The sequence below is a fragment of the Chiloscyllium plagiosum genome, unplaced genomic scaffold, assembly GCF_037043375.1.
Source record: "Chiloscyllium plagiosum isolate Xiang-an unplaced genomic scaffold, Cpla_swu_hap1 HiC_scaffold_41, whole genome shotgun sequence".
NCBI classification, from domain to species: Eukaryota; Metazoa; Chordata; class Chondrichthyes; order Orectolobiformes; family Hemiscylliidae; genus Chiloscyllium; species Chiloscyllium plagiosum.
In genome coordinates, this window is record NW_028270179.1 from 33,932,007 (window position 1) to 33,958,200 (window position 26,194).

The 26,194-nt window shown below is 63.2% G+C and overlaps 1 protein-coding gene across 2 annotated transcripts in view; it reads left to right on the forward strand.

Annotated features, from left to right (window-relative positions):
• Positions 1-722: 722 nt before the first annotated feature.
• Positions 723-26,194, forward strand: part of LOC148138218 (integrin alpha-D-like) — a 66,008-nt gene continuing 40,536 nt past the window's right edge. For both annotated transcript variants that reach the window (XM_087981806.1, XM_087981807.1), the window contains exons 1-2: positions 723-826; positions 9,161-9,250. In XM_087981806.1, the coding sequence (XP_087837932.1) occupies positions 758-826; positions 9,161-9,250 (159 nt within the window). In that variant the 5' untranslated portion in view covers positions 723-757. The remainder of the gene's footprint in view (positions 827-9,160; positions 9,251-26,194) is intronic.

A 26,194-nucleotide genomic window follows, 5' to 3' on the forward strand; every position in this document is an offset into this window, starting at 1 on the left:
TCTCTCTGTCTCTCTCTCTCTCTCTCTCTCTCTGTCTCTCTCTCTCTCTCACTCTCTCTCTCTCTGTGTCTCTCTCTCTGTCTCTCTCACTCTCTCTCTCTGTCTCTCTCTGTCTCTGTCTCTGTCTCTCTCTCTCTCTCACTCTCTCTCTCTCTCTCTGTGTCTCTCTCTCTGTCTCTCTCACTCTCTCTCTCTGTCTCTCTCTCTGTCTCTCTCTCTGTCTCTCTCTCTGTCTCTGTCTCTCTCTCTCTGTGTCTGTCTCTCTCTCTGTGTCTCTCTCTCTGTCTCTCTCTCTCTCTCTCTCTGTGTCTCTCTCTCTCTCTCTGTCTCTCTCTCTCGCTCTGTCTCTTTCTCTCTTCCTTTGCCTCCCTCGCTCCACCCCTCCTGCTCAGCAGCAATATGGAGCACACACCCAAACCTGCAGTTGCTTTTAGCCTGAAGAGGCCGAAGAAAGGGGGATGGTGTTCCTTGGTTTGGGAATCCCAGTGAACAGGGATTCGTCATTCCCTCCACCATGTTTGGAAAAGTGTTACGGCCTCCATTTTGGGGACAGAGATGGCCCCTGGGCCTCGGAACCTGCCCTGAGATCGATCCCCATCTATGTTCCGCGTGTGGCTCCGGTGGAAGGCAGTCACCATTGAGTGGTGGGGGGGGGGGGGGGGGGGGGGGGGGGGCGTTACTGCCATCCAGAGTTGACTGTGATCTCTGTTGGCCGTAGGTAGAGAATCTGGGAGACCGCAGCGTGCCGATCGGAGTGATGCTCACTGTCCCAGGCCGGATCAGCGGACAGTCCCTCTGGAACGTTTCCGTGTCCCCACGAAACCAGGTGACTGGGCCAGAGGGGGGGCGCTGGGGGAGATGGTCTGGAGAGGCACATGGACGGCAAATGGGGAGCAGGTGCTGACTATTCACCAGGGGGTGCCCACGCCATGTCCCACCTGCTACAGGGTGGCACGGGGTGGGCTCAGTGGGGTAGGCCTGCCACCTCACGGCACCAGGGACATGGGTTCGATACCATTCTCAGGCGACGGGAAGTGTAGAGTTCGCACATTCTCATGAGCGGCCAACCCGCCCCAACCTGCACATCCCTGGGCACTACGGGACAATTTCCCCACGGCCAATCCCACCCTAACCTGCACATCCCTGGGCACTACGGGACAATTTCCCCACGGCCCACCCACCCTAACCTGCACATCCCTGGGCACTACGGGACAATTTCCCCACGGCCAATCCCACCCTAACCTGCACATCCCTGGGCACTACGGGACAATTTCCCCACGGCCAACCCACCCTAACCTACACATCCCTGGGCACTACGGGACAATTTCCCCACGGCCAATCCACCCTAACCTGCACATCCCTGGGCACTACGGGACAATTTCCCCCACGGCCGATCCCACCCTAACCTGTACATCCCTGGGCACTACGGGACACTGTCCCCACGGCCAATCCCACCCTAACCTGCACATCCCTGGGCACTACGGGACAATTTCCCCACGGCCAACCCATCCTAACCTGCACATCCCTGGGCACTACGGGACACTGTCCCCACGGCCAATCCCACCCTAACCTGCACATCCCTGGGCACTACGGGACAATTCCCCCACGGCCAACCCACCCTAACCTGCACATCCCTGGGCACTACGGGACACTGTCCCCACGGCCAATCCCACCCTAACCTGCACATCCCTGGGCACTACGGGACAATTTCCCCACAGCCAATCCACCCTAACCTGCACATCCCTGGGCACTACGGGACAATTTCCCCACGGCCAATCCACCCTAACCTGTACATCCCTGAACACTACAGGACAATTTCCCCACGGCCAACCCACCCTAACCTGCACATCCCTGGGCACTACGGGACAATTTCCCCACGGCCAATCCCACCCTAACCTGCACATCCCTGGGCACTACGGGACAATTTCCCCACGGCCAATCCCACCCTAACCTGCACATCCCTGGGCACTACGGGACAATTCCCCACGGCCAACCCACCATAACCTGTACATCCCTGGGCACTACGGGACAATTTCCCTACGGCCAATCCCACCCTAACCTGCACATCCCTGGGCACTACGGGACAATTTCCCCACGGCCAATCCCACCCTAACCTGTACATCCCTGGGCACTACGGGACAATTTCGCCACGGCCAATCCACCCTAACCTGCACATCCCTGGGCACTACGGGACAATTCCCCACGGCCAACCGAACCTAACCTGCACATCCCTGGGCACTACAGGACAATTTCTCCACGGCCAATCCCACCCTAACCTGCACATCCCTGGGCACCATGGGGACAATTCCCCACGGCCAATCCCACCCTAACCTGTACATCCCTGGGCACTACGGGACAATTTCCCCACGGCCAACCCACCGTAACCTGTACATCCCTGGGCACTACGGGACAATTTCCCCACGGCCAACCCGCCCCAACCTGCACATCCCTGGGCACTACAGGACAATTTCCCACGGCCAATCCCACCCTAACCTGCACATCCCTGGGCACTACGGGACACTGTCCCCACGGCCAATCCCACCCTAACCTGCACATCCCTGGGCACTACGGGACAATTTCCCTACGGCCAATCCACCCTAACCTGTACATCCCTGAACACTACAGGACAATTTCCCCACGGCCAACCCACCCTAACCTGCACATCCCTGGGCACTACGGGACAATTTCCCCACGGCCAATCCCACCCTAACCTGCACATCCCTGGGCACTACGGGACAATTTCCCCACGGCCAATCCACCCTAACCTGCACATCCCTGGGCACTACGGGACAATTCCCCCACGGCCAACCCACCCTAACCTGTACATCCCTGGGCACTACGGGACAATTTCCCTACGGCCAATCCCACCCTAACCTGCACATCCCTGGGCACTACGGGACAATTTCGCCACGGCCAATCCACCCTAACCTGCACATCCCTGGGCACTACGGGACAATTCCCCACGGCCAACCGAACCTAACCTGCACATCCCTGGGCACTACAGGACAATTTCTCCACGGCCAATCCCACCCTAACCTGCACATCCCTGGGCACCATGGGGACAATTCCCCACAGCCAATCCCACCCTAACCTGTACATCCCTGGGCACTACGGGACAATTTCCCCACGGCCAACCCACCGTAACCTGTACATCCCTGGGCACTACTGGACAATTTCCCCACGGCCAATCCACCCTAACCTGCACATCCCTGGGCACTACGGGACAATTTCCCACGGCCAATCCCACCCTAAACTGCACATCCCTGGGCACTACGGGACAAGATCCCCACGGCCAACCCACCCTAACCTGCACATCCCTGGGCACTACAGGACAATTTCCCCACGGCCAACCCACCCTAACCTGCACATCCCTGGGCACTACAGGACAATTTCCCCACGGCCAACCCACCCTAACCTGCACATCCCTGGGCACTACTGGACAATTCTCTCACGGCCAACCCACCCTAACCTGTACATCCCTGGGCACCATGGGGACAATTCCCCACAGCCAACCCACCCAAACCTGCACATCCCTGGGCACTACGGGACAATTTCCCCACTGCCCACTCACCCTAACCCGCACATCCCTGGGCACTACGGGACAATTTCCCCACGGCCAATCCCACCCTTACCTGCACATCCCTGGGCACGAAGGGACAGTTTCTCCACGGCCAACCCACCCTAACCTGCACATCCCTGGGCACTACGGGACAATTTCCCCACGGCCAATCCCACCCTGACCTGCACATCCCTGGGCACTACGGGACAATTTCCCCACGGCCAATCCCACCCTAACCTGCACATCCCTGGGCACTACGGGACAATTTCCCCACGGCCAATCCCACCCAAACCTGTACATCCCTGGGCACTATGGGACAATTTCCCCACAGCCAACCCACCCTAACCTGCACATCCCTGGGCACTATGGGACAATTTCCCCACGGCCAATCCACCCTAACCTGCACATCACTGGGCACTACGGGACAATTTCACCACGGCCAATCCCACCCTAATCTGCACTTCCATGGGCACTACGGGACAATTCCCCACGGCCAACTCACCCTAACCCGCACATCGCTGGGCACTACGGGACAATTTCCCACGGCCAATCCCACCCTAACCTGCACATCCCTGGGCATTACGGGACAATTTCCCCACGGCCAATCCCACCCTAACCTGCACATCCCTGCGCACTACGGGACAATTTCCCCACGGTGAATCCCACCCTAACCCGCACATCGCTGGGCACTACGGGACAATTTCCCACGGCCAATCCCACCCTAACCTGCACATCCCTGGGCACTACGGGACAATTTCCCCACGGCCCACTCACCCTAACCTGCACATCCCTGGGCGCTAGGGGACAATATCCCCACGGCCAGTCACACCCTAACCTGCACATCCCTGGGCACTACGGGACAATTTCCCCACGGCCAATCCCACCCTAACCTGCACATCATTGGGCACTACGGGACAGTTTCTCCACGGCCAACCCACCCTAACCTGCACATCCCTGGGCACTACGGGACAATTTCCCCACGGCCAATCCACCCTAACCCGCACATCCCAGGGCACTACGGGACAATTTCACCACGGCCAATCCCACCCTAACCTGCACATCCCTGGGGATTACGGGACAATTTCCCCACGGCCAGTCCCACCCTAACCTGCACATCCCTGGGCACTACGGGACAATTTCCCCACGGCCAATCCACCCTAACCTGCACATCCCTGGGCACTAAGGGACAATTTCCCACGGCCAATCCCATCCTAACCTGCACATCCCTGGGCACTACGGGACAATTTCCCCACGGCCAATCCCACCCTAACCTGCACATCCCTGGGCACTACGGGACAATTCTCCCACGGCCAATCCACCCTAACCTGCACATCCCTGGGCACTACGGGACAATTTCCCCACGGCCGATCCCACCCTAACCTGCACATCCCTGGGCACTACGGGACAATTTCCCCACGGCCAATCCCACCCTGACCTGCACATCCCTGGGCACTACGGGACAATTTCCCCACGGCCAACTCACCCTAACCTGCACATCCCTGGGAACTACGGGACAATTTCTCCACGGCCAACCCACCCTAACCTGCACATCCCTGGGCACTAGGGGACAATTTCCCCACGGCCAATCCACCCTAACCTGCACATCCCTGGGCACTACGGGACAATTTCCCACGGCCAATCCCACCCTAACCTGCACATCCCTGGGCACTACGGGACAGTTTCCCCACGGCCAACCCACCCTAACCTGCACATCCCTGGGCACTACGGGACAATTTCCCTACGGCCAATCCCACCCTAACCCGCACATCCCTGGGCACTACGGGACAATTTCCCCACGGCCAATCCCACCCTAACCTGCACATCTCTGGGCACTACGGGAGAATTTCCCCACGGCCAATCCCACCCTAACCTGCACATCCCTGGGCACTACAGGACAATTTCCCCACGGCCAATCCCACCCTAACCTGCACATCCCTGGGCACCATGGGGACAATTTCCCCACGGCCAATCCCACCCTAACCTGCACATCCCTGGCCACTACGGGACAATTTCCCCACGGCCAATCCCACCCTAACCTGCACATCCCTGGGCACCACGGGACAATTTCCCCACGGCCAACCCACCCTAACCTGCACATTCCTGGGCACTACGGGACAATTTCCCATGGCCAATCCCACCCTAACCTGCACATCCCTGGGCGCTACGGGACAATTTCCCCACGGCCGATCCCACCCTAACCTGCACATCCCTGGGCACTACGGGACAATTTCCCCACGGCCGATCCCACCCTAACCTACACATCCCTGGGCACTACGGGACAATTTCCCCACGGCCAATCCCACCCTAACCTGCACATCCCTGGGCACTACGGGACAATTTCCCCACGGCCAATCCACCCTAACCCGCACATCCCTGGGCACTACGGGACAATTTCCGCATGGCCAATCCCACCCTAACCTGCACATCCCTGGGCACTACGGGACAATTTCCCCACGGCCAACCCACCCTAACCTACACATCCCTGGGCACTACGGGACAATTTCCCCACGGCCGATCCCACCCTAACCTACACATCCCTGGTCACTACGGGACAATTTCCCCACGGCCAATCCACCCTAACCTGCACATCCCTGGGCACTACGGGACAATTTCCCCACGGCCGAACCCACCCTAACCTGCACATCCCTGGGCACTACGGGACAATTTCCCCACGACCAACCCACCCTAACCTGCACAACCCTGGGCACTAAGGGACAATTTCCCCACGGCCAATCCCACCCTAACCTGCACATCCCTGGGCACTAAGGGACAATTTCCCCACGGCCAATCCCACCCTAACCTGCACATCCTTGGGCACTACGGGACAATTTCCCCACGGCCAATCCCATCCTAACCTGCACATCCCTGGGCACTACGGGACAATTTCCCACGGCCGATTCACCCTAACCTGCACATCCCTGGGCACTACGGGAGAATTTCCCCACGGCCAATCCCACCCTAACCTGCACATCCCTGGGCACTACGGGACAATTTCCCCACGGCCAATCCCACCCTAACCCGCACATCCCTGGGCACTACGGGACAATTTCCCCACGGCCAACCCACCCTAACCTGCACATCCCTGGGCACTATGGGACAATTTCCCCACGGCCAACCCACCCTAACCTGCACATCCCTGGGCACTACGGGACAATTTCCCCACGGCCAATCCCACCCTAACCTGCACATCTTTAGACTGTGGGAGGAAACCGGAGCACCCGGAGGAAACCCACGCAGACACGGGGAGAATGTGCAAACTCCACACAGACAGTTGCCTGAGGCTGGGCTCGAACCCGGGAGCCTGGTGCTGTGGGGGTGAAGTTGTGCCCACTGTGCCACCTTGCCAATGATCTGATTCCAGTTTCAGCCGTCTGACCTGAGCAGTACCAGAGTCAGTGGGTACTGGGGGGAGGGTGGGATCCACCTTCTCATTGTTGGAGATCGAGCTGGCACCGGGAAGGTAGTTGTGATAGGGTCAGTTACCTCAGCACCAGGCTATCCCTCAGAACTGTATCCTTGTCCCCAACTATCTCCAGCTGCTTCATCACGGCCCTTCCTTCCGTCGGAAGGGAAGGTGGGGGGGACGTTTGGGACTGATGACACAACATTCAGCACCGTCCACGACTCCTCAGGTACTGAAGTGGGCCGTGCCTGTATACAGCGAGACCTCGGCAGTGTCCAGGCTCGAGCTGACAGGTGACAGGTAGCATCAAGACCAAGTCGGTGTCTTAGGTTTCACTCGTAGAGGGATTGAGTTCCGGAACTGCAATATCATGCTGCAGCTATACAAAACCCTGGTGTGGCCACACTCGGGATATTGTGGACAGTTCTGGTCCCCATATGTCAGGAAGGATGTGGAAGCTTTCGAAAAGGTGCAGAGGAGATTTACCAGGATGTTGCCTGGTCTGGAAGGAAGGTCTTATGAGGAAAGGCTGAGAGACTTGGGTCTGTTCTCATTGGAAAGAAGGCGGCTAAGGAGGGATTTGATAGAGACATACAAGATGATCAGAGGATTAGATCGGGTAGACAGTGAATGTCTTTTTCCGAGGATGATGACGTCAGCTTGTACGAGGGGCATAACTACAAATTGAGGGGTGATAGATTTAAGACAGATGTCAGAGGCAGGTTATTTCCGCAGAGTGGTAAGGGCGTAGAATGCCCTACCTGCTAATATAGTCAACTCAGCCACATGAGGGAGATTTAATCAATCCTTAGATAAGTACATAGATGATTTGGGGATAGTGTAGGGGGACAGGCTGAGAATAGTTCACAGGTCGCCGCAACATAGAGCGCCGAAGGGCCTGTTCTGTGCTGTGTTGGACTCTGTTCTGTGTCCTAATGCCACACTATGACCATCACCAATGACAACAGATTTGCAGTTGGCATTTTGCACGCTGTTCTGCTGACTGAATCCCCCACTAACAACATCGTGGGGGTTACTATTAACCAGAAACTGAACTGAACCCAGCCTCATATCGAGTTGGGTTGAGTTGAGTGAAGCTGAATTGTATGTATTGTCCCGAGGCACAGTAAAAAAAACCTTTGTCTTGCGAGCAATACAGGCAGATGACAGAGTTAAGTTACACAGATAGTAAATAATAGGGAAACAGCAGCCAGATGGAAAGCACAGGGACAGGCGAATGTTAGGGGGTTTGTGAGGCCATTCGGTATCCTAACCACAGGAGGGGAGAAGCTGTTGTGAACCCGGCTGGTGGGTGAGTTCAGGTTTCTGTACCATCTCCCCCGATGGTAGAGGTTGTAGGTAAACATTGCCAGGAGTGGGGCGGATCTTTGAGAATGCTGGTGGCCCGTCTTTGACAGCGAGGCCTGGGAGATAGGGTCTATAGACGGGAGGTTGGCCTTTGTGAGTGTCCGGGCCGAGTCCCCCCCCCACTCTCTGTAACCGTCTCCGAGCTGGAATGGTACAGTAGTACCAGGTGGTGATACGTATCAATCCTGTGGCTACGCGAGATGGTCAGAGGCTGGGACTCCCGCGGTGAGTAACCCACCTCCTGACCTCCACCCAAAAGTCTATCCACCATCTTCCAGGCACAGGTCGGGAGCGTGAGGGAATATTCCCCGCTCCCCCTGGACGGGGAAGGCTCGAGCAGCATCCAGGACAAAGCTGCCCCCCTACCCTGCGTCATTGGCACCACGTCCAGCAGCACCCACCCACTGACGCTCCGATGGGACAAGGTGCATTGAAGAATCCCACTGAGGCCCCTCACCCAGCAGCTTCCCAACCCACACCCTCTCCCATCGGAGTTTCTGATGGGGCAGAAGAGGGGGTGGGTTTCAGATCAAGCTGGCCGTGTTATATCCTTGTATCCCAGCGATGAGCCACTTGGAAATAGCGAGCTCTGTTCACAGCCAGAAATCAGCTCTGGGCTTCCCTGCCAAGACTCCTCGAGGGGGGAGATATGACGATTTTGACGATATTTGTAAAGACTCTGCGAGCAGTGGGGCGTAGCATTCGTGATGGGGAGGGACGTCACGAGAACAGGAGGGTGTGGTGAGGGGGAGAGGTTGTTCCAGGGCCTAGCGAGGGGATGCCTTTCTGACTGTGTCTCGTGTCTTTCTCCTGCACCACCCGCACGCCAGACGCACGGTTCAGTGTGCTCACCTCCCAGCGATCGAGGGAAAAGGCCACAGGGGAACCCTGCTCACAACGCACAGGAAAACGTCACTGAGGTAAGGTGCTGCCGAATGGCCTTTGGGGGGAAACGCAGAGTCATCCCAGTGGGCACAATGGGAGGCCATTCTCCCCCTTCACACTCTGCTGGACGTGTCAAGGATAACATTCGCCTCCTCTGGGCCAGTCACACTCAATTCATGTCCCCCCCACCAGGTCTCTCCTCCATCCCCCTCAATCTCTGACCCCCTTCACTCCTTCTGGGCCTCTCCCGCATCCCCCTCAATCCCTGTCCCTCCCTCCCTCTGGGTCTCGCCCCCATCCCCCTCAATCACTGTCCCTCCCTCCCTCTGGGTCTCTCCACCATCGCCCTCAATCTCTGTCCCTCACTCCCTCTGGGTCTCTCCCCCATCGCCCTCAATCCCTGTCCCCCCTCCCTCCCTCTGGGTCTCTCCCCCATGCCCCTCAATCCCTGTCCCCCCTCCCTCTGGGTCTCTCCCCCATCCCCCATCCCCCTCAATCCCTGTCCCCCCCCTCCCTCTGGGTCTCTCCCCCATCCCCCTCAATCCCTGTCCCTCCCTCCCTCTGGCTCTCTCCCCCATCGCCCTCAATCCCTGTCCCTCCCTCCCTCCCTCCCTCTAGGTCTCTCCCCCATCCCCCTCAATCCCTGTCCCTCCCTCCCTCTGGCTCTCTCCCCCGTCCCCCTCAATCCCTGTCCCTCCCTCCCTCTGGCTCTCTCCCCCATCGCCCACAATCCCTGTCCCTCCCTCCCTCCCTCCCTCTGGGTCTCTCCCCCATCCCCCTCAATCCTTGTCTCTCCCTCCCTCTGGGTCTCTCCCCCATCCCCCTCAATTCCTGTCCCTCCCTCCCTCTGGCTCTCTCCCCCATCGCCCTCAATCCCTGTCCCTCCCTCCCTCCCTCCCTCTAGGTCTCTCCCCCATCCCCCTCAATCCCTGTCCCTCCCTCTGGGTCTCTCCCCCATCGCCCTCAATCCCTGTCACCCCCTCCCCCTGGGTCTCTCCCACATCCCCCTCAATCCCTGTCACTCCCTCCCTCTGGGTCTCGCCCCCATCCCCCTCAATCCCTGTCCCTCCCTCCCTCTGGGTCTCTCCCCCATCCCCCTCAATCCCTGTCCCTCCCTCCCTCTGGGTCTCTCCCCCATCCCCCTCAATCCCTGTCCCTCACTCCCTCTGGCTCTCTCCCCCATCGCCCTCAATCCCTGTCCCTCCCTCCCTCCCTCCCTCTAGGTCTCTCCCCCATCGCCCTCAATCCCTGTCCCTCCCTCTGGGTCTCTCCCCCATCCCCCTCAATCCTTGTCTCTCCCTCCCTCTGGGTCTCTCCCCATCCCCCTCAATCCCTGTCACTCCCTCCCTCTGGGTCTCTCCCCCATCCCCCTCAATCCCTGTCCCTCCCTCTGGGTCTCTCCCCCATCCCCCTCAATCCCTCTCCCTCCCTCTGGGTCTCTCCCCCATCCCCCTCAAACCGTGTCCTTCCCCCCCTCCCTCTGGGTCTCTCCACCATCGCCCTCTGGGTCTCTCCCCCATCCCCCTCAATCCCTGTCCCTCCCTCCCTCTGGGTCTCTCCCCCATCCCCCTCAATCCCTGTCCCTCCCTCCCTCTGGGTCTCTCCCCCATCGCCCTCAATCCCTGTCCCCCCCTCCCTCTGGATCTCTCCCCCATCCCCCTCAATCCCTGTCCCCCCCTCCCTCTGGGTCTCTCCCCCATCGCCCTCAATCCGTGTCCCTCCCTCCCTCTGGGTCTCTCCCCCATCCCCCTCAATCCCTATCCCTCCCTCCCTCTGGGTCTCTCCCCCATCGCCCTCAATCCCTGTCCCCCCTCCCTCTGGGTCTCTCCCCCATCTCCCTCAATCCCTCTCCCTCCCTCCCTCTGGGTCTCTCCCCCATCCCCCTCAATCCCTGTCCCTCCCTCCCTCTGGATCTCTCCCCCATCCCCCTCAATCCCTGTCCCTCCCTCCCTCTGGGTCTCTCCCCCATCGTCCTCAATCCCTGTCCCTCCCTCCCTCCCTCTGGGTCTCTCCCCCCATCCCCCTCAATCCCTGTCCCTCCCTCCCTCTGGGTCTCTCCCCTATCGCCCTCAATCCCTGTCCCTCCCTCCCTCTGGGTCTCTCCCCCATCGCCCTCAATCCCTCTCCCTCCCTCCCTCTGGGTCTCTCCCCCATCCCCCTCAATCCATGTCCCTCCCTCTGGGTCTCTCCCCCATCCCCCTCAATCCCTGTCCCTCCCTCCCTCTGTGTCTCTCCCCCATCCCACTCAATCCCTGTCCCTCCCTCCCTCTGGGTCTCTCCCCCATCCCTCTCAATCCCCGACACTCCCTCTCACTGGGTCTCTCCCCCATCCCCCTCAATCCCTGTCCCTCCCTCGGGGTCTCTCCTCCACCGCCCTCAATCCCTGTCCCTCCCTCCCTCTGGGTCTCTCCCCCATCGCCCTCAATCCCTGTCCCCCCCTCCCTCTGGATCTCTCCCCCATTCCCCTCAATCCATGTCCCCCCCTCCCTCTGGGTCTCTCCCCCCATCCCCCTCAATCCCTGTCCCTCCCTCCCTCTGGGTCTCTCCCCCATCCCCCTCAATCCCTGTCCCTCCCTCCCTCTGGGTCTCTCCCCCATCCCCCTCAATCCCTGTCCCTCCCTCCCTCTGGGTCTCTCCCCCATCGCCCTCAATCCCTGTCACTCCCTCCCTCTGGGTCTCTCCTCCACCGCCCTCAATCCCTGTCCCCCCCTCCCTCTGGGTCTCTCCCCCATCCCCCTCAATCCCTGTCCCCCCCTCCCTCTGGATCTCTCCCCTATCGCCCTCAATCCCTGTTCCCCCCCTCCCTCTGGGTCCCTCCCCCATCCCCCTCAATCCCTGTCGCTGCCTCCCTCCCTCTGGGTCTCTCCCCCATCCCCCTCAATCCCTGTCCCTCCCTCGGGGTCTGTCCCCCATCCCCCTCAATCCCTGTCCCTCCCTCCCTCTGCATCTCTCCCCCATCCCCCTCAATCCCTGTCCCTCCCTCCCTCTGGGTCTCTCCCCCAACCCCCTCAATCCCTGTCCCCCCCTCCCTCTGGGTCTCTCCCCCATCCCCCTCAATCCCTGTCCCTCCCTCCCTCTGGGTCTCTCCCCCATCCCCCTCAATCCCTGTCCCTCCCTCCCTCTGTGTCTCTCCCCCATCCCACTCAATCCCTGTCCCTCCCTCCCTCTGGGTCTCTCCCCCATCCCCCTCAATCCCTGTCCCTCCCTCCCTCAGGGTCTCTCCCCCATCCCCCCTCAATCCCTGTCCCCCCCTCCCTCTGGGTCTCTCCCCCATCCTGCTCAATCCCTGTCCCTCCCTCCCTCTGGGTATCTCCCCCATCGCCCTCAATCCCTGTCCCTCCCTCCCTCTGGATCTCTCCCCTATCGCCCTCAATCCCTGCCCCCCCCTCCCTCTGGGTCCCTCCCCCATCCCCCTCAATCCCTGTCGCCGCCTCCCTCCCTCTGGGTCTCTCCCCCATCCCCCTCAATCCCTGTCCCTCCCTCGGGGTCTGTCCCCCATCCCCCTCAATCCCTGTCCCTCCCTCCCTCTGGGTCTCTCCCCCATCACCCTCAATCCCTGTCCCTCCCTCCCTCTGGGTCTCTCCCCCATGTCCCTCAATGCCTGTCCCCCCCCACTCCCTCTGGGTCTCTCCCCCATCCCGCTCAATCCCTGTCCCTCCCTCCCTCTGGGTCTCTCCCCCATCCCCCTCAATCCCTGTCCCTCCCTCCCTCTGGGTCTCTCCCCCATCCCCCTCAATCCCTGTCCCCCCTCCCTCTGTGTCTCTCCTCCACCGCCCTCAATCCCTGTCCACCCCCTCCCACTGGGTCCCTCCCCCATCCCCCTCAATCCCTGTCCATCCCTTCCTCTGGATCTCTCCCCTATCGCCCTCAATCCCTGCCCCCCCCCCCCCTCCCTCTGGGTCTCTCCCCCATCCCCCTCAATCCCTGTCCCTCCCTCCCTCTGGGTCTCTCCCCCATCCCCCTCATTCCCTTTCGCCCCCCTCCCTCTGGGTCTCTCCGCCATCCCCCTCAATCCCTGTCCCCCCCTCCCTCTGGGTCTCTCCCCCATCCCCCTCAATCCCTGTCCCCCCCTCCCTCTGGGTCTCTCCCCAAACCCCCTCAATCCCTGTCCCCCCTCCCTCTGGGTCACTCCCCCATCGCCCTCAATCCCTGTCCCTCCCTCCCTCTGGATCTCTCCCCCATCCCCCTCAATCCCTGTCCCTCCCTCCCTCTGGATCTCTCCCCCATCCCCCTCAATCCCTGTCCCTCCCTCCCTCTGGATCTCTCCCCCATCCCCCTCAATCCCTGTCCCTCCCTCCCTCCCTCCCTCTGGGTCCCTCCCCCATCCCCGTCAATCCCTGTCGCCGCCTCCCTCCCTCTGGGTCTCTCCCCCATCCCCCTCAATCCCTGTCCCTCCCTCGGGGTCTGTCCCCCATCGCCCTCAATCCCTGTCCCTCCCTCCCTCTGGGTCTCGCCCCCATCCCCCTCAATCCCTGTCCCTCCCTCCCTCTGGGTCTCTCCCCCATCCCCCTCAATCCCTGTCCCTCCCTCTGGGTCTCTCCTCCACCGCCCTCAATCCCTGTCCCCCCCTCCCTCTGGGTCTCTCCCCCATCCCCCTCAATCCCTGTCCCTCCCTCCCTCTGGGTCTCTCCCCCATCCCCCTCAATCCCTGTCCCCCCTCCCTCTGGGTCTCTTCCCCATCCCCCTCAATCCCTGTCCCCCCCTCCCTCTGGGTCTCTCCCCAAACCCCCTCAATCCCTGTCCCCCCTCCCTCTGGGTCTCTCCCCTATCGCCCTCAATCCCTGTCCCCCCCTCCCTCTGGGTCTCTCCCCCATCCCCCTCAATCCCTGTCCCTCCCTCCATCTGGGTCTCTCCCCCACCCCCGTCAATCCCTGTCCCCCCCTCCCTCTGGGTCTCTCCCCCATCCCCCTCAATCCCTGTCCCCCCCTCCCTCTGGAGCTCTCCCCTATCGCCCTCAATCCCTGTCCCTCCCCTCCCTCTGGGTCCCTCCCCCATCCCCCTCAATCCCTGTCGCCGCCTCCCTCTGGGTCTCTCCCCCATCCCCCTCAATCCCTGTCCCTCCCTCCCTCTGGGTATCTCCCCCATCACCCTCAATCCCTGTCCCTCCCTCCCTCTGGGTCTCTCCCCCATCGCCCTCAATCCCTGTCCCTTCCTCCCTCTGGGTCTCTCCCCCATCCCATCTCAATCCCTGTCCCTCCCTCCCTCATTCTCTCCCCCATCCCACTCAATCCCTATCCCTCCCTCCCTCTGGGTCTCTCCCCGATCCCCCTCAATCCCTGTCCCTCCCTCCCTCTGGGTCTCTCCCCCATCCCCCCTCAATCCCTCTCCCCCCCTCCCTCTGGGTCTCTCCCCCATCCCCCTCAATCCCTGTCCCACCCTCCCTCTGGGTATCTCCCCCATCGCCCTCAATCCCTGTCCCTCCCTCCCTCTGGGTCTCTCCCCCATCGCCCTCAATCCCTGTCCCTTCCTCCCTCTGGGTCTCTCCCCCATCCCCCTCAATCCCTATCCCTCCCTCCCTCTGGGTCTCTCCCCCCATCCCCCTCAATCCCTGTCCCTCCCTCCCTCTGGGTCTCTCCCCCATCTCCCTCAATCCCTGTCCCTCCCTCCCTCTGGGTCTCTCCCCCATCCCCCTCAATCCCTGTCCCTCCCTCCCTCTGGGTATCTCCCCCATCGCCCTCAATCCCTGTCCCTCCCTCCCTCTGGGTCTCTCCCCCATCGCCCTCAATCCCTGTCCCTTCCTCCCTCTGGGTCTCTCCCCCATCCCCCTCAATCCCTGTCCCTCCCTCCCTCTGGGTCTCTCCCCCATCCCATCTCAATCCCTGTCCCTCCCTCCCTCATTCTCTCCCCCATCCCACTCAATCCCTGTCCCTCCCTCCCTCTGGGTCTCTCCCCGATCCCCCTCAATCCCTGTCTCTCCCTCCCTCTGGGTCTCTCCCCCATCCCCCCTCAATCCCTCTCCGCCCCTCCCTCTGGGTCTCTCCCCCATCCCCCTCAATCCCTGTCCCACCCTCCCTCTGGGTATCTCCCCCATCGCCCTCAATCCCTGTCCCTCCCTCCCTCTGGGTCTCTCCCCCATCGCCCTCAATCCCTGTCCCTTCCTCCCTCTGGGTCTCTCCCCCATCCCCCTCAATCCCTGTCCCTCCCTCCCTCTGGGTCTCTCCCCCCATCCCCCTCAATCCCTGTCCCTCCCTCCCTCTGGGTCTCTCCCCCATCTCCCTCAATCCCTGTCCCTCCCTCCCTCTGGGTCTCTCCCCCATCGCCCTCAATCCCTGTCCCACCCTCCCTCTGGGTCTCTCCCCCCATCCCCCTCAATCCCTGACCCTCCCTCCCTCTGGGTCTCTCCCCCATCTCCCTCAATCCCTCTCCCTCCCTCCCTCTGGGTCTCGCCCCCATCGCCCTCAATCCCTGTCCCTCCTTCCCTCTGGATCTCTCCCCCATCCCCCTCAATCCCTGTCCCTCCCTCCCTCTGGGTCTCGCCCCAATCGTCCTCAATCCCTGTCCCTCCCTCCCTCTGGGTCTCTCCCCCATCCCCCTCAATCCCTGTCCCTCCCTCCCTCTGGGTCTCTCCCCCATCGCCCTCAATCCCTGTCCCTCCCTCCCTCTGGGTCTCTCCCACATCCCCCTCAATCCCTGTCCCCCCCTCCCTCTGGGTCTCTCCCCTATCGCCCTCAATCCCTCTCCCTCCCTCCCTCCCTCTGGGTCTCTCCCCCATCCCCCTCAATCCCTGTCCCCCCCTCCCTCTGGGTCTCTCCCCCATCCCCCTCAATCCCTGTCCCTCCCTCCCTCTGGGTCTCTCCCCCATCCCCCTCAATCCCTGTCCCCCCCTCCCTCTGGGTCTCTCCCCCATCCCCCTCAATCCCTGTCCCTCCCTCCCTCTGGGTCTCTCCCCCATCCCCCTCAATCCCTCTCCCTCCCTCCCTCTGGGTCTCTCCCCCATCCCCCTCAATCCCTGTCCCTCCCTCCCTCTGGGTTCTCCCCCATCCCACTCAATCCCTGTCCCCCTCTCCCTCTGGGTCTCTCCCCCATCCCCCTCATTCCCTGTCCCTCCCTCCCTCTGGGTCTCTCCCCAAACCCCCTCAATCCCTGTCCCCCCTCCCTCTGGGTCTCTCCCCCATCCCCCTCAATCCCTGTCCCCCCTCCCTCTTGATCTCTCCCCCATCCCCCTCAATCCCTGTTCCTCCCTCCCTCTGGGTCTCTCCCCCATCGCCCTCAATCCCTGTCGCCGCCTCCCTCCCTCTGGGTCTCTCCCCCATCCCCCTCAATCCCTGTCCCTCCCTCGGGGTCTGTCCCCCATCCCCCTCAATCCCTGTCCCTCCCTCCCTCTGGGTCTCGCCCCAATCGTCCTCAATCCCTGTCCCTCCCTCCCTCTGGGTCTCTCCCCCATCCCCCTCAATCCCTGTCGCCGCCTCCCTCCCTCTGGGTCTCTCCCCCATCCCCCTCAATCCCTGTCCCTCCCTCGGGGTCTGTCCCCCATCCCCCTCAATCCCTGTCCCTCCCTCCCTCTGGGTCTCTCCCCCATCCCCCTCAATCCCTGTCCCTCCCTCCCTCTGGGTCTCTCCCCCATCGCCCTCAATCCCTGTCCCTCCCTCCCTCTGGGTCTCTCCCCCATCCCCCTCAATCCCTGTCCCTCCCTCCCTCTGGGTCTCTCCCCCATCGTCCTCAATCCCTGTCCCTCCCTCCCTCTGGGTCTCTCCCCCATCCCCCTCAATCCCGGTCTCTCCCTCCCTCTGGATCTCTCCCCCATCCCCCTCAATCCCTGTCCCTCCCTCCCTCTGGGTCTCTCCCCCCATCCCCCTCAATCCCTGTCCCTCCCTCCCTCTGGGTCTCTCCCCCCATCGCCCTCAATCCCTGTCCCTCCCTCCCTCTGGGTCTCTCCCCCATCCCCCTCAATCCCTGTCCCTCCCTCCCTCGGGGTCTCTCCCCCATCCCCCTCAATCCCTGTCCCTCCCTCCCTCCCTCTGGGTCTCTCCCCCATCCCCCTCAATCCCTGTCCCTCCCTCCCTCTGGGTCTCTCCTCCATCCCCCTCAATCCCTGTCCCTCCCTCCCTCTGGGTCTCTCCTCCATCCCCCTCAATCCCTGTCGCCCCCCCCTCCCTCTGGGTCACTCCCCCATCCCCCTCAATCCCTGTCCCTCCCTCCCTCTGGGTCTCTCCTCCATCCCCCTCAATCCCTGTCCCTCCCTCCCTCTGGGTCTCTCCCCCATCCCCCTCAATCCGTGTCCCTCCCTCCCTCTGGGTCTCTCCCCCATCTCCCTCAATCCGTGTCCCTCCCTCACTCTGGGTCTCTCCCCCATCCCCCTCAATCCGTGTCCCTCCTCCCTCTGGGTCTCTCCCCCATCTCCCTCAATCCCTGTCCCTCCCTCCCTCTGGGTCTCTCCCCCATCGCCCTCAATCCGTGTCCCTCCTCCCTCTGGGTCTCTCCCCCATCCCCCTCAATCCCTGTCCCTCCCTCCCTCCCTCTGGGTCTCTCCCCAATCCCCCTCAATCCCTGTCCCTCCCTCCCTCCCTCTGGGTCTCTCCCCAATCCCCCTCAATCCCTGTCCCTCCCTCCCTCTGGGTCTCGCCCCCACCCCCCTCCATCCCTGTCCCTTCCTCCCTCTGGGTCTCTCCCCCATCCCCCTCAATCCCTGTCCCTCCCTCCCTCCCTCTGGGTCTCTCCCCCATCGCCCTCAATCCCTGTCCCTCCCTCCCTCTGGGTCTCTCCCCCATCCCCCTCAATCCCTGTCCCCTCCTCCCTCAGGGTCTCTCCCCCATCCCCCTCAATCCCTGTCCCTCCCTCCCTCTGGGTCTCTCCCCCATCTCCCTCAATCCCTCTCCCTCCCTCTGGGTCTCTCCCCCATCGCACTCAATCCCTGTCCCTCCCTCCCTCCCTCTGGGTCTCTCCCCCCATCCCCCTCAATCCCTGTCCCTCCCTCCCTCTGGGTCTCTCCCACATCCCCCTCAATCCCTCTCCCTCCCTCCCTCTGGGTCTCTCCCCCATCCCCCTCAATCCCAGTCCCCCCCTTCCTCTGGGTCTCTCCCCCATCCCCCTCAATCCCTGTCCCTCCCTCCCTCTGGGTCTCTCTCCCATCCCCCTCAATCCCTGTCCCCCCCTCCCTCTGGGTCTCTCCCCCATCCCCCTCAATCCCTCTCCCTCCCTCCCTCTGGGTCTCTTCCCCATCCCACTCAATCCCAGTCCCCCCCTTCCTCTGGGTCTCTCCCCCATCCCCCTCAATCCCTGTCCCTCCCTCCCTCTGGGTCTCTCCCCCATCCCCCTCAATCCCTGTCCCCCCCTCCCTCTGGGTCTCTCCCCCATCCCCCTCAATCCCTGTCCCCTCTCCCTCTGGGTCACTCCCCCATCGCCCTCAATCCCTGTCCCTCCCTCCCTCTGGGTCTCTCCCCCATCGCCCTCAATCCCTGTCGCCGCCTCCCTCCCTCTGGGTCTCTCCCCCATCTCCCTCAATCCCTGTCCCTCCCTCGGGGTCTGTCCCCCATCCCCCTCAATCCCTGTCCCTCCCTCCCTCTGGGTCTCTCCCCCATCGCCCTCAATCCCTGTCGCCGCCTCCCTCCCTCTGGGTCTCTCCCCCATCCCCCTCAATCCCTGTCCCTCCCTCGGGGTCTGTCCCCCATCCCCCTCAATCCCTGTCCCTCCCTCCCTCTGGGTCTCTCCCCCATCCCCCTCAATCCCTGTCCCTCCCTCCCTCTGGGTCTCTCCCCCATCGCCCTCAATCCCTGTCCCTCCCTCCCTCTGGGTCTCTCCCCCATCCCCCTCAATCCGTGTCCCTCCCTCCCTCTGGGTCTCTCCCCCACCCCCCTCAATCCGTGTCCCTCCCTCCCTCTGGGTCTCTCCCCCACCCCCCTCAATCCGTGTCCCTCCCTCCCTCTGGGTCTCTCCCCCATCCCCCTCAATCCCTGTCACTCCCTCCCTCTGGGTCTCTCCCCCCATCCCCCTCAATCCCTGTCCCTCCCTCCCTCTGGGTCTCTCCCCCCATCCCCCTCAATCCCTGTCCCTCCCTCCCTCTGGGTCTCTCCCCCACCGCCCTCAATCCCTGTCCCTCCCTCCCTCGGGGTCTCTCCCCCATCGCCCTCAATCCCTGTCCCTCCCTCCCTCCCTCTGGGTCTCTCCCCCCATCCCCCTCAATCCCTGTCCCTCCCTCCCTCTGGGTCTCTCCCCCATCTCCCTCAATCCCTCTCCCTCCCTCCCTCTGGGTCTCTCCCCCATCGCCCTCAATCCCTGTCCCTCCCTCCCTCCCTCTGGGTCTCTCCCCCCATCCCCCTCAATCCCTGTCCCTCCCTCCCTCTGGGTCTCTCCCCCATCTCCCTCAATCCCTCTCCCTCCTTCCCTCTGGATCTCTCCCCCATCCCCCTCAATCCCTGTCCCTCCCTCCCTCCCTCTGGGTCTCTCCCCCATCGCCCTCAATCCCTGTCCCTCCCTCCCTCTGGGTCTCTCCCCCATCGCCCTCAATCCCTGTCCCTCCCTCTGGTTCTCTCCCCCATCCCCCTCAATCCCTGTCCCTCCCTCCCTCTGGGTCTCTCCCCCATCCCCCTCAATCCCTGTCCCCCCTCCCTCTGGGTCTCTCCCCCATCCCCCTCAATCCCTGTCCCTCCCTCCCTCTGGGTCTCTCCCCCATCCCCCTCAATCCCTGTCCCCCCCTCCCTCTGGGTCTCTCCCCCATCCCCCTCAATCCCTGTCCCCCCTCCCTCTGGGTCTCTCCCCCATCCCCCTCAATCCCTGTCCCTCCCTCCCTCTGGGTCTCTCCCCCATCCCCCTCAATCCCTGTCCCCCCCTCCCTCTGGGTCTCTCCCCCATCCCCCTCAATCCCTGTCCCTCCCTCCCTCTGGATCTCTCCCCTATCGCCCTCAATCCCTGTCCCTCCCTCCCTCTGGGTCTCTCCCCCATCCCCCTCAATCCCTGTCCCCCCCTCCCTCTGGGTCTCTCCCCCATCCCCCTCAATCCCTGTCCCTCCCTCCCTCTGGATCTCTCCCCTATCGCCCTCAATCCCTGTCCCTCCCACCCTCTGGGTCTCTCCCCCATCCCCCCTCAATCCCTGTCGCCGCCTCCCTCCCTCTGGGTCTCTCCCCCATCGTCCTCAATCCCTGTCCCTCCCTCCCTCTGGATCTCTCCCCCATCCCCCTCAATCCCTGTCCCTCCCTCCCTCTGGGTCTCTCCCCCATCGCCCTCAATCCCTGTCCCTCCCTCCCTCTGGATCTCTCCCCCATCCCCCTCAATCCCTGTCCCTCCCTCCCTCTGGGTGTCTCCCCCATCCCCCTCAATCCCTGTCCCTCCCTTCCTCATTCTCTCCCCATCCCACTCAATCCCTGTCCCTCCCTCCCTCTGGATCTCTCCCCCATCCCTCTCAATCCCTGTCCCTCCCTCCCTCTGTGTCTCTCCCCCATCGCCCTCAATCCCTGTCCCTCCCTCCCTCTGGGTCTCTCCCCTATCGCCCACAATCCCTGTCCCCCCCCTCCCTCTGGGTCTCTCCCCCATCCCCCTCAATCCCTGTCACTCCCTCCCTCTGGGTCTCTCCCCCATCCCCCTCATTCCCTGTCGCCCCCCTCCCTCTGGGTATCTCCGCCATCCCCCTCATTCCCTGTCCCCCCCTCCCTCTGGGTCTCTCCCCCAGCCCCCTCAATCCCTGTCCCTCCCTCCCTCTGGATCTCTCCCCCATCCCCCTCAATCCCTGTCCCTCCCTCCCTCTGGGTCTCTCCCCCATCGCCCTCAATCCCTGTCCCTCCCTCCCTCTAGGTCTCTCCCCCATCCCCCTCAATCCCTGTCCCCCCCCTCCCTCTGGGTCTCTCCCCCATCCCCCTCAATCCCTGTCACTCCCTCCCTCTGGGTCTCTCCCCCATTCCCCTCATTCCCTGTCACCCCCCTCCCTCTGGGTATCTCCGCCATCCCCCTCAATCCCTGTCCCCCCCTCCCTCTGGGTCTCTCCCCCATCGCCCTCAATCCCTGTCCCCCCCTACCTCTGGGTATCTCCGCCATCCCCCTCAATCCCTGTCCCCCCCCTCCCTCTGGGTCTCTCCCCCATCCCCCTCAATCCCTGCCAACCCCTCCCTCTAGGTTTCTCCCCCATCGCCCTCAATCCCTGTCCCTCCCCCCCTCCCTCTGGGTCTCTCCCCCATCCCGCTCAATCCCTGTCCCTCCCTCCCTCTAGATCTCTCCCCTATCGCCCACAATCCCTGTCCCCCCCTCCCTCTGGGTCTCTCCCCCATCCCACTCAATCCCTGTCACTCCCTCCCTCTGGGTCTCTCCCCCATCCCTCTCATTCCCTGTCCCCCCCTCCCTCTGGGTCTCTCCCCTATCCCCCTCAATCCCTGTCCCTCCCTCCCTCTGGGTCTCTCCCCCATCGCCCTCAATCCCTGTCCCTCCCTCCCTCTGGGTCTCTCCCCCATCCCCCTCAATCCCTGTCCCTCCCTCCCTCTTTCTCTCCCCCATCCCCCTCAATCCCTGTCCCCCCTCCCTCTGGGTCTCTCCCCCATCCCCCTCAATCCCTGTCCCTCCCTCCCTCTTTCTCTCCCCCATCCCCCTCAATCCCTGTCCCCCCTCCCTCTGGGTCTCTCCCCCATCCCCCTCAATCCCTGTCCCCCCCTCCCTCTGGGTCTCTCCCCCATCGCCCTCAATCCCTGTCCCCCCCTCCCTCTGGGTCTCTCCCCCATCCCCCTCAATCCCTGTCCCCCCCTCCCTCTGGGTCTCTCCCCCATCGCCCTCAATCCGTGTCCCTCCCTCCCTCTGGGTCTCTCCCCCATCGCCCTCAATCCCTGTCCCCCCCTCCCTCTGGGTCTCTCCCCCATCCCCCTCAATCCCTGTCCCTCCCTCCCTCTGGGTCTCTCCCCCATCCCCCTCAATCCCTGTCCCTCCCTCCCTCTGTGTCTCGCCCGCATCGTCCTCAATCCCTGTCCCTCCCTCCCTCTGGATCTCTCCCCCATCCCCCTCAATCCCTGTCCCTCCCTCCCTCTGGGTCTCTCCCCCATCCCCCTCAATCCCTGTCCCTCCCTCCCTCTGTCTCTCCCCCATCCCACTCAATCCCTGTCCCTCCCTCCCTCTGGGTCTCTCCTCCACCGCCCTCAATCCCTGTCCCCCCTCCCTCTGTGTCTCTCCCCCATCCCCCTCAATCCCTGTCCCCCCACTCGCTCTGGGTCTCTCCCCCATCCCCCTCAATCCCTGTCCCTCCCTCCCTCTGGGTCTCTCCCCCATCCCCCTCAATCCCTGTCCCTCCCTCCCTCTGGATCTCTCCCCCATCCCCCTCAATCCCTGTCCCTCCCTCCCTCTGGGTCTCTCCCCCATCCCCCTCAATCCCTATCCCCCCGTCCCTCTGGGTCTCTCCCCCATCCCACTCAATCCCTGTCCCTCCCTCCCTCTGGGTCTCTCCCCGATCCCCCTCATTCCCTGTCGCCCCCCTCCCTCTGGGTATCTCCGCCATCCCCCTCAATCCCTGTCCCCCCCTCCCTCTGGGTCTCTCCCACATCCCCCTCAATCCCTGTCCCCCCCTCCCTCTGGGTCTGTCCCCCATCCCCCTCAATCCCTGTCCCCCCCTCCCTCTGGGTCTCTCCCCCATCGCCCTCAATACCTGTCCCCCTCTCCCTCTGGGTCTCTCCCCCATCCCCCTCAATCCCTGCCACCCCCTCCCTCTGGGTCTCTCCCCCATCCCCCTCAATCCCTGTCCCTCCCTCCCTCTGGGTCTCTCCCCCATCCCCCTCAATCCCTGTCCCCCTTCCCTCTGGGTCTCTCCCCAATTGCCCTCAATCCCTGTCCCTCCCTCCCTCTGGGTCTCTCCCCAATCCCCCTCAATCCCTGTCCCTCCCTCCCTCTGTCTCTCCCCCATTCCACTCAATCCCTGTCCCTCCCTCCCTCTGGGTCTCTCCCCGATCCCCCTCAATCCCTGTCCCTCCCTCCCTTTGGGTCTCTCCCCGATCCCCCTCAATCCCTGTCCTTCCCTCCCACTGGGTCTCTCCCCCATGTCCCTCAATCCCTGTCCCTCCCTCTGGGTCTCTCCTCCACCGCCCTCAATCCCTGTTCCCCCCTCCCTCTGGGTCTCTCCCCCATCCCCCTCAATCCCTGTCCCTCCCTCCCTCTGGGTCTCTCCCCCATCCCCCTCAATCCCTGTCCCTCCCTCCCTCTGGGTCTCTCCCCCATCCCCCTCAATCCCTGTCCCTCCCTCTGGGTCTCTCCCCCATCCCCCTCAATCCCTGTCCCTCCCTCTGGGTCTCTCCCCCATCCCCCTCAATCCCTGTCCCTCCCTCCCTCCCTCTGTCTCTCCCCCATCCCCCTCAATCCCTGTCCCTCCCTCCCTCTGTCTCTCCCCCATTCCACTCAATCCCTGTCCCTCCCTCCCTCTGGGTCTCTCCCCCATCCCCCTCAATCCCTGTCCCTCCCTCCCTCTGTCTCTCCCCCATCCCCCTCAATCCCTGTCCCTCCCTCCCTCTGTCTCTCCCCCATTCCACTCAATCCCTGTCCCTCCCAGCCTCTGGGTCTCTCCCCGATCCCCCTCAATCCCTGTCCCTCCCTCCCTTTGGGTCTCTCCCCGATCCCCCTCAATCACTGTCCCCCCCTCCCTCTGGGTCTCTCCCCCAACTCCCTCAATCCCTGTCCGTCCCTCCCTCTGGGTCTCTCCCACATCCCCCTCAATCCCTGTCCCTCCCTCCCTCTGGGTCTCTCCCCCATCCCCCTCAATCCCTGTCCCCCCCTCCCTCTGGGTCTCTCCCCCATCCCCCTCAATCCCTGTCCCTCCCACCCTCCCTCTGGGTCTCTCCCCCATCCCCCTCAATCCCTGTCCCCCCCTCCCTCTGGGTCTCTCCCCCATCACCCTCAAACCCTGTCCCTCCCTCCCTCTGGGTCTCTCCCCCATCGCCCTCAATCCGTGTCCCTCCTCCCTCTGGGTCTCTCCTCCATCCCCCTCTATCCCTGTCCCTCCGTCCCTCTGGGTCTCTCCCCCCATCCCCCTCAATCCCTGTCCCTCCCTCCCTTTGGGTCTCTCCCCCATCCCCCTCAATCCCTGTCCCCCCCTCCCTCTGGGTCTCTCCCCCATCCCCCTCAATGCCTGTCCCCTCACCCCCCCCCTCCCTCTAGGTCACTCCCCCATCCCCCTCAATCTCTGTCCCTCCCTCTGGGTCTCTCCTCCACCGCCCTCAATCCCTGTTCCCCCCTCCCTCTGGGTCTCTCCCCAAACCCCCTCAATCCCTGTCCCCCCTCCCTCTGGGTCTCTCCCCCATCGCCCTCAATCCGTGTCCCTCCCTCCCTCTGGGTCTCTCCCCCATCCCCCTCAATCCCTGTCCCCCACTCCCTCTGGGTCACTCCCCCATCCCCCTCAATCCCTGTCCCTCCCTCCCTCTGGGTCTCTCCCCCATCCCCCTCAATCCCTGTCCCCCACTCCCTCTGGGTCACTCCCCCATCCCCCTCAATCCCTGTCCCCCACTCCCTCTGGGTCACTCCCCCATCCCCCTCAATCCCTGTCCCTCCCTCCCCCTGGGTCTCGCCCCCATCCCCCTCAATCCCTGTCCCTCCCTCCCTCTGGGTCTCTCCCCCATCGCCCTCAATCCCTGTCCCCCCCTCCCTCTGGGTCTCTCCCCCATCCCCCTCAATCCCTGTCCCTCCATCCCTCTGGGTCTCTTCCCCATCGCCCTCAATCCCTGTCCCTCCCACCCTCTGGGTCTCTCCCCCATCGCCCTCAATCCCTGTCCCTCCCTCCCTCTGGGTCTCTTCCCCATCCCCCTCAATCCCTGTCCCTCGCACCCTCTGGTTCTCTCCCCCATCCCCGTCAATCCCTGTCCCCCCCTCCCTCTGGGTCTCTCCCCCATCCCCCTCAATCCCTGTCCCTCCCTCCCTCTGGGTCTCTCCCCCATCCCCCTCAATCCCTGTCCCTCCCTCCCTCTGGGTCTCTCCCCCATCCCCCTCAATCCCTGTCGCCGCCTCCCTCCCTCTGGGTCTCTCCCCCATCCCCCTCAATCCCTGTCCCTCCCTCGGGGTCTGTCCCCCATCCCCCTCAATCCCTGTCCCTTCCTCCCTCTGGGTCTCGCCCGCATCGTCCTCAATCCCTGTCCCCCCTCCCTCTGGATCTCTCCCCCATCCCCCTCAATCCCTGTCCCTCCTTCCCTCTGGGTCTCTCCCCCATCCCCCTCAATCTCTGTCCCTCCCTCCCTCCCTCTGGGTCTCTCCCCCCATCCCCCTCAATCCCTGTCCCTCCCACCCTCTGGGTCTCTCCCCCATCCCCCTCAATCCCTGTCCCTCCCACCCTCTGGGTCTCTCCCCCATCGCCCTCAATCCCTGTCCCCCCCTCCCTCTGGGTCTCTCCCCCATCGCCCTCAATCCCTGTCCCTCCCTCCATCTGGGTCTCTCCCCCATCCCCCTCAATCCCTGTCCCTCCCTCCCTCTGGGTCTCTCCCCCATCCCCCTCAATCCCTGTCCCTCCCTCCCTCTGGGTCTCTTCCCCATCCCCCTCAATCCCTGTCCCTCCCACCCTCTGGGTCTCTCCCCCACCCCCGTCAATCCCTGTCCCCCCCTCCCTCTGGGTCTCTCCCCCATCCCCCCTCAATCCCTGTCCCCCCCTCCCTCTGGGTCTCTCCCCCATCCCGCTCAATCCCTGTCCCTCCCTCCCTCTGGGTCTCTCCCCCATCGCCCTCAATCCCTGTCCCTCCCTCCCTCTGGATCTCTCCCCTATCGCCCTCAATCCCTGTCCCCCCCCTCCCTCTGGGTCCCTCCCCCATCCCCCTCAATCCCTGTCGCCGCCTCCCTCCCTCTGGGTCTCTCCCCCATCCCCCTCAATCCCTGTCCCTCCCTCCCTCTGTGTCTCGCCCGCATCGTCCTCAATCCCTGTCCCTCCCTCCCTCTGGATCTCTCCCCCATCCCCCTCAATCCCTGTCCCTCCCTCCCTCTGGGTGTCTCCCCCATCCCTCTCAATCCCTGTCCCTCCCTCCCTCTGTCTCTCCCCCATCCCACTCAATCCCTGTCCCTCCCTCCCTCTGGGTCTCTCCCCGATCCCCCTCAATCCCTGTCCCTCCCTC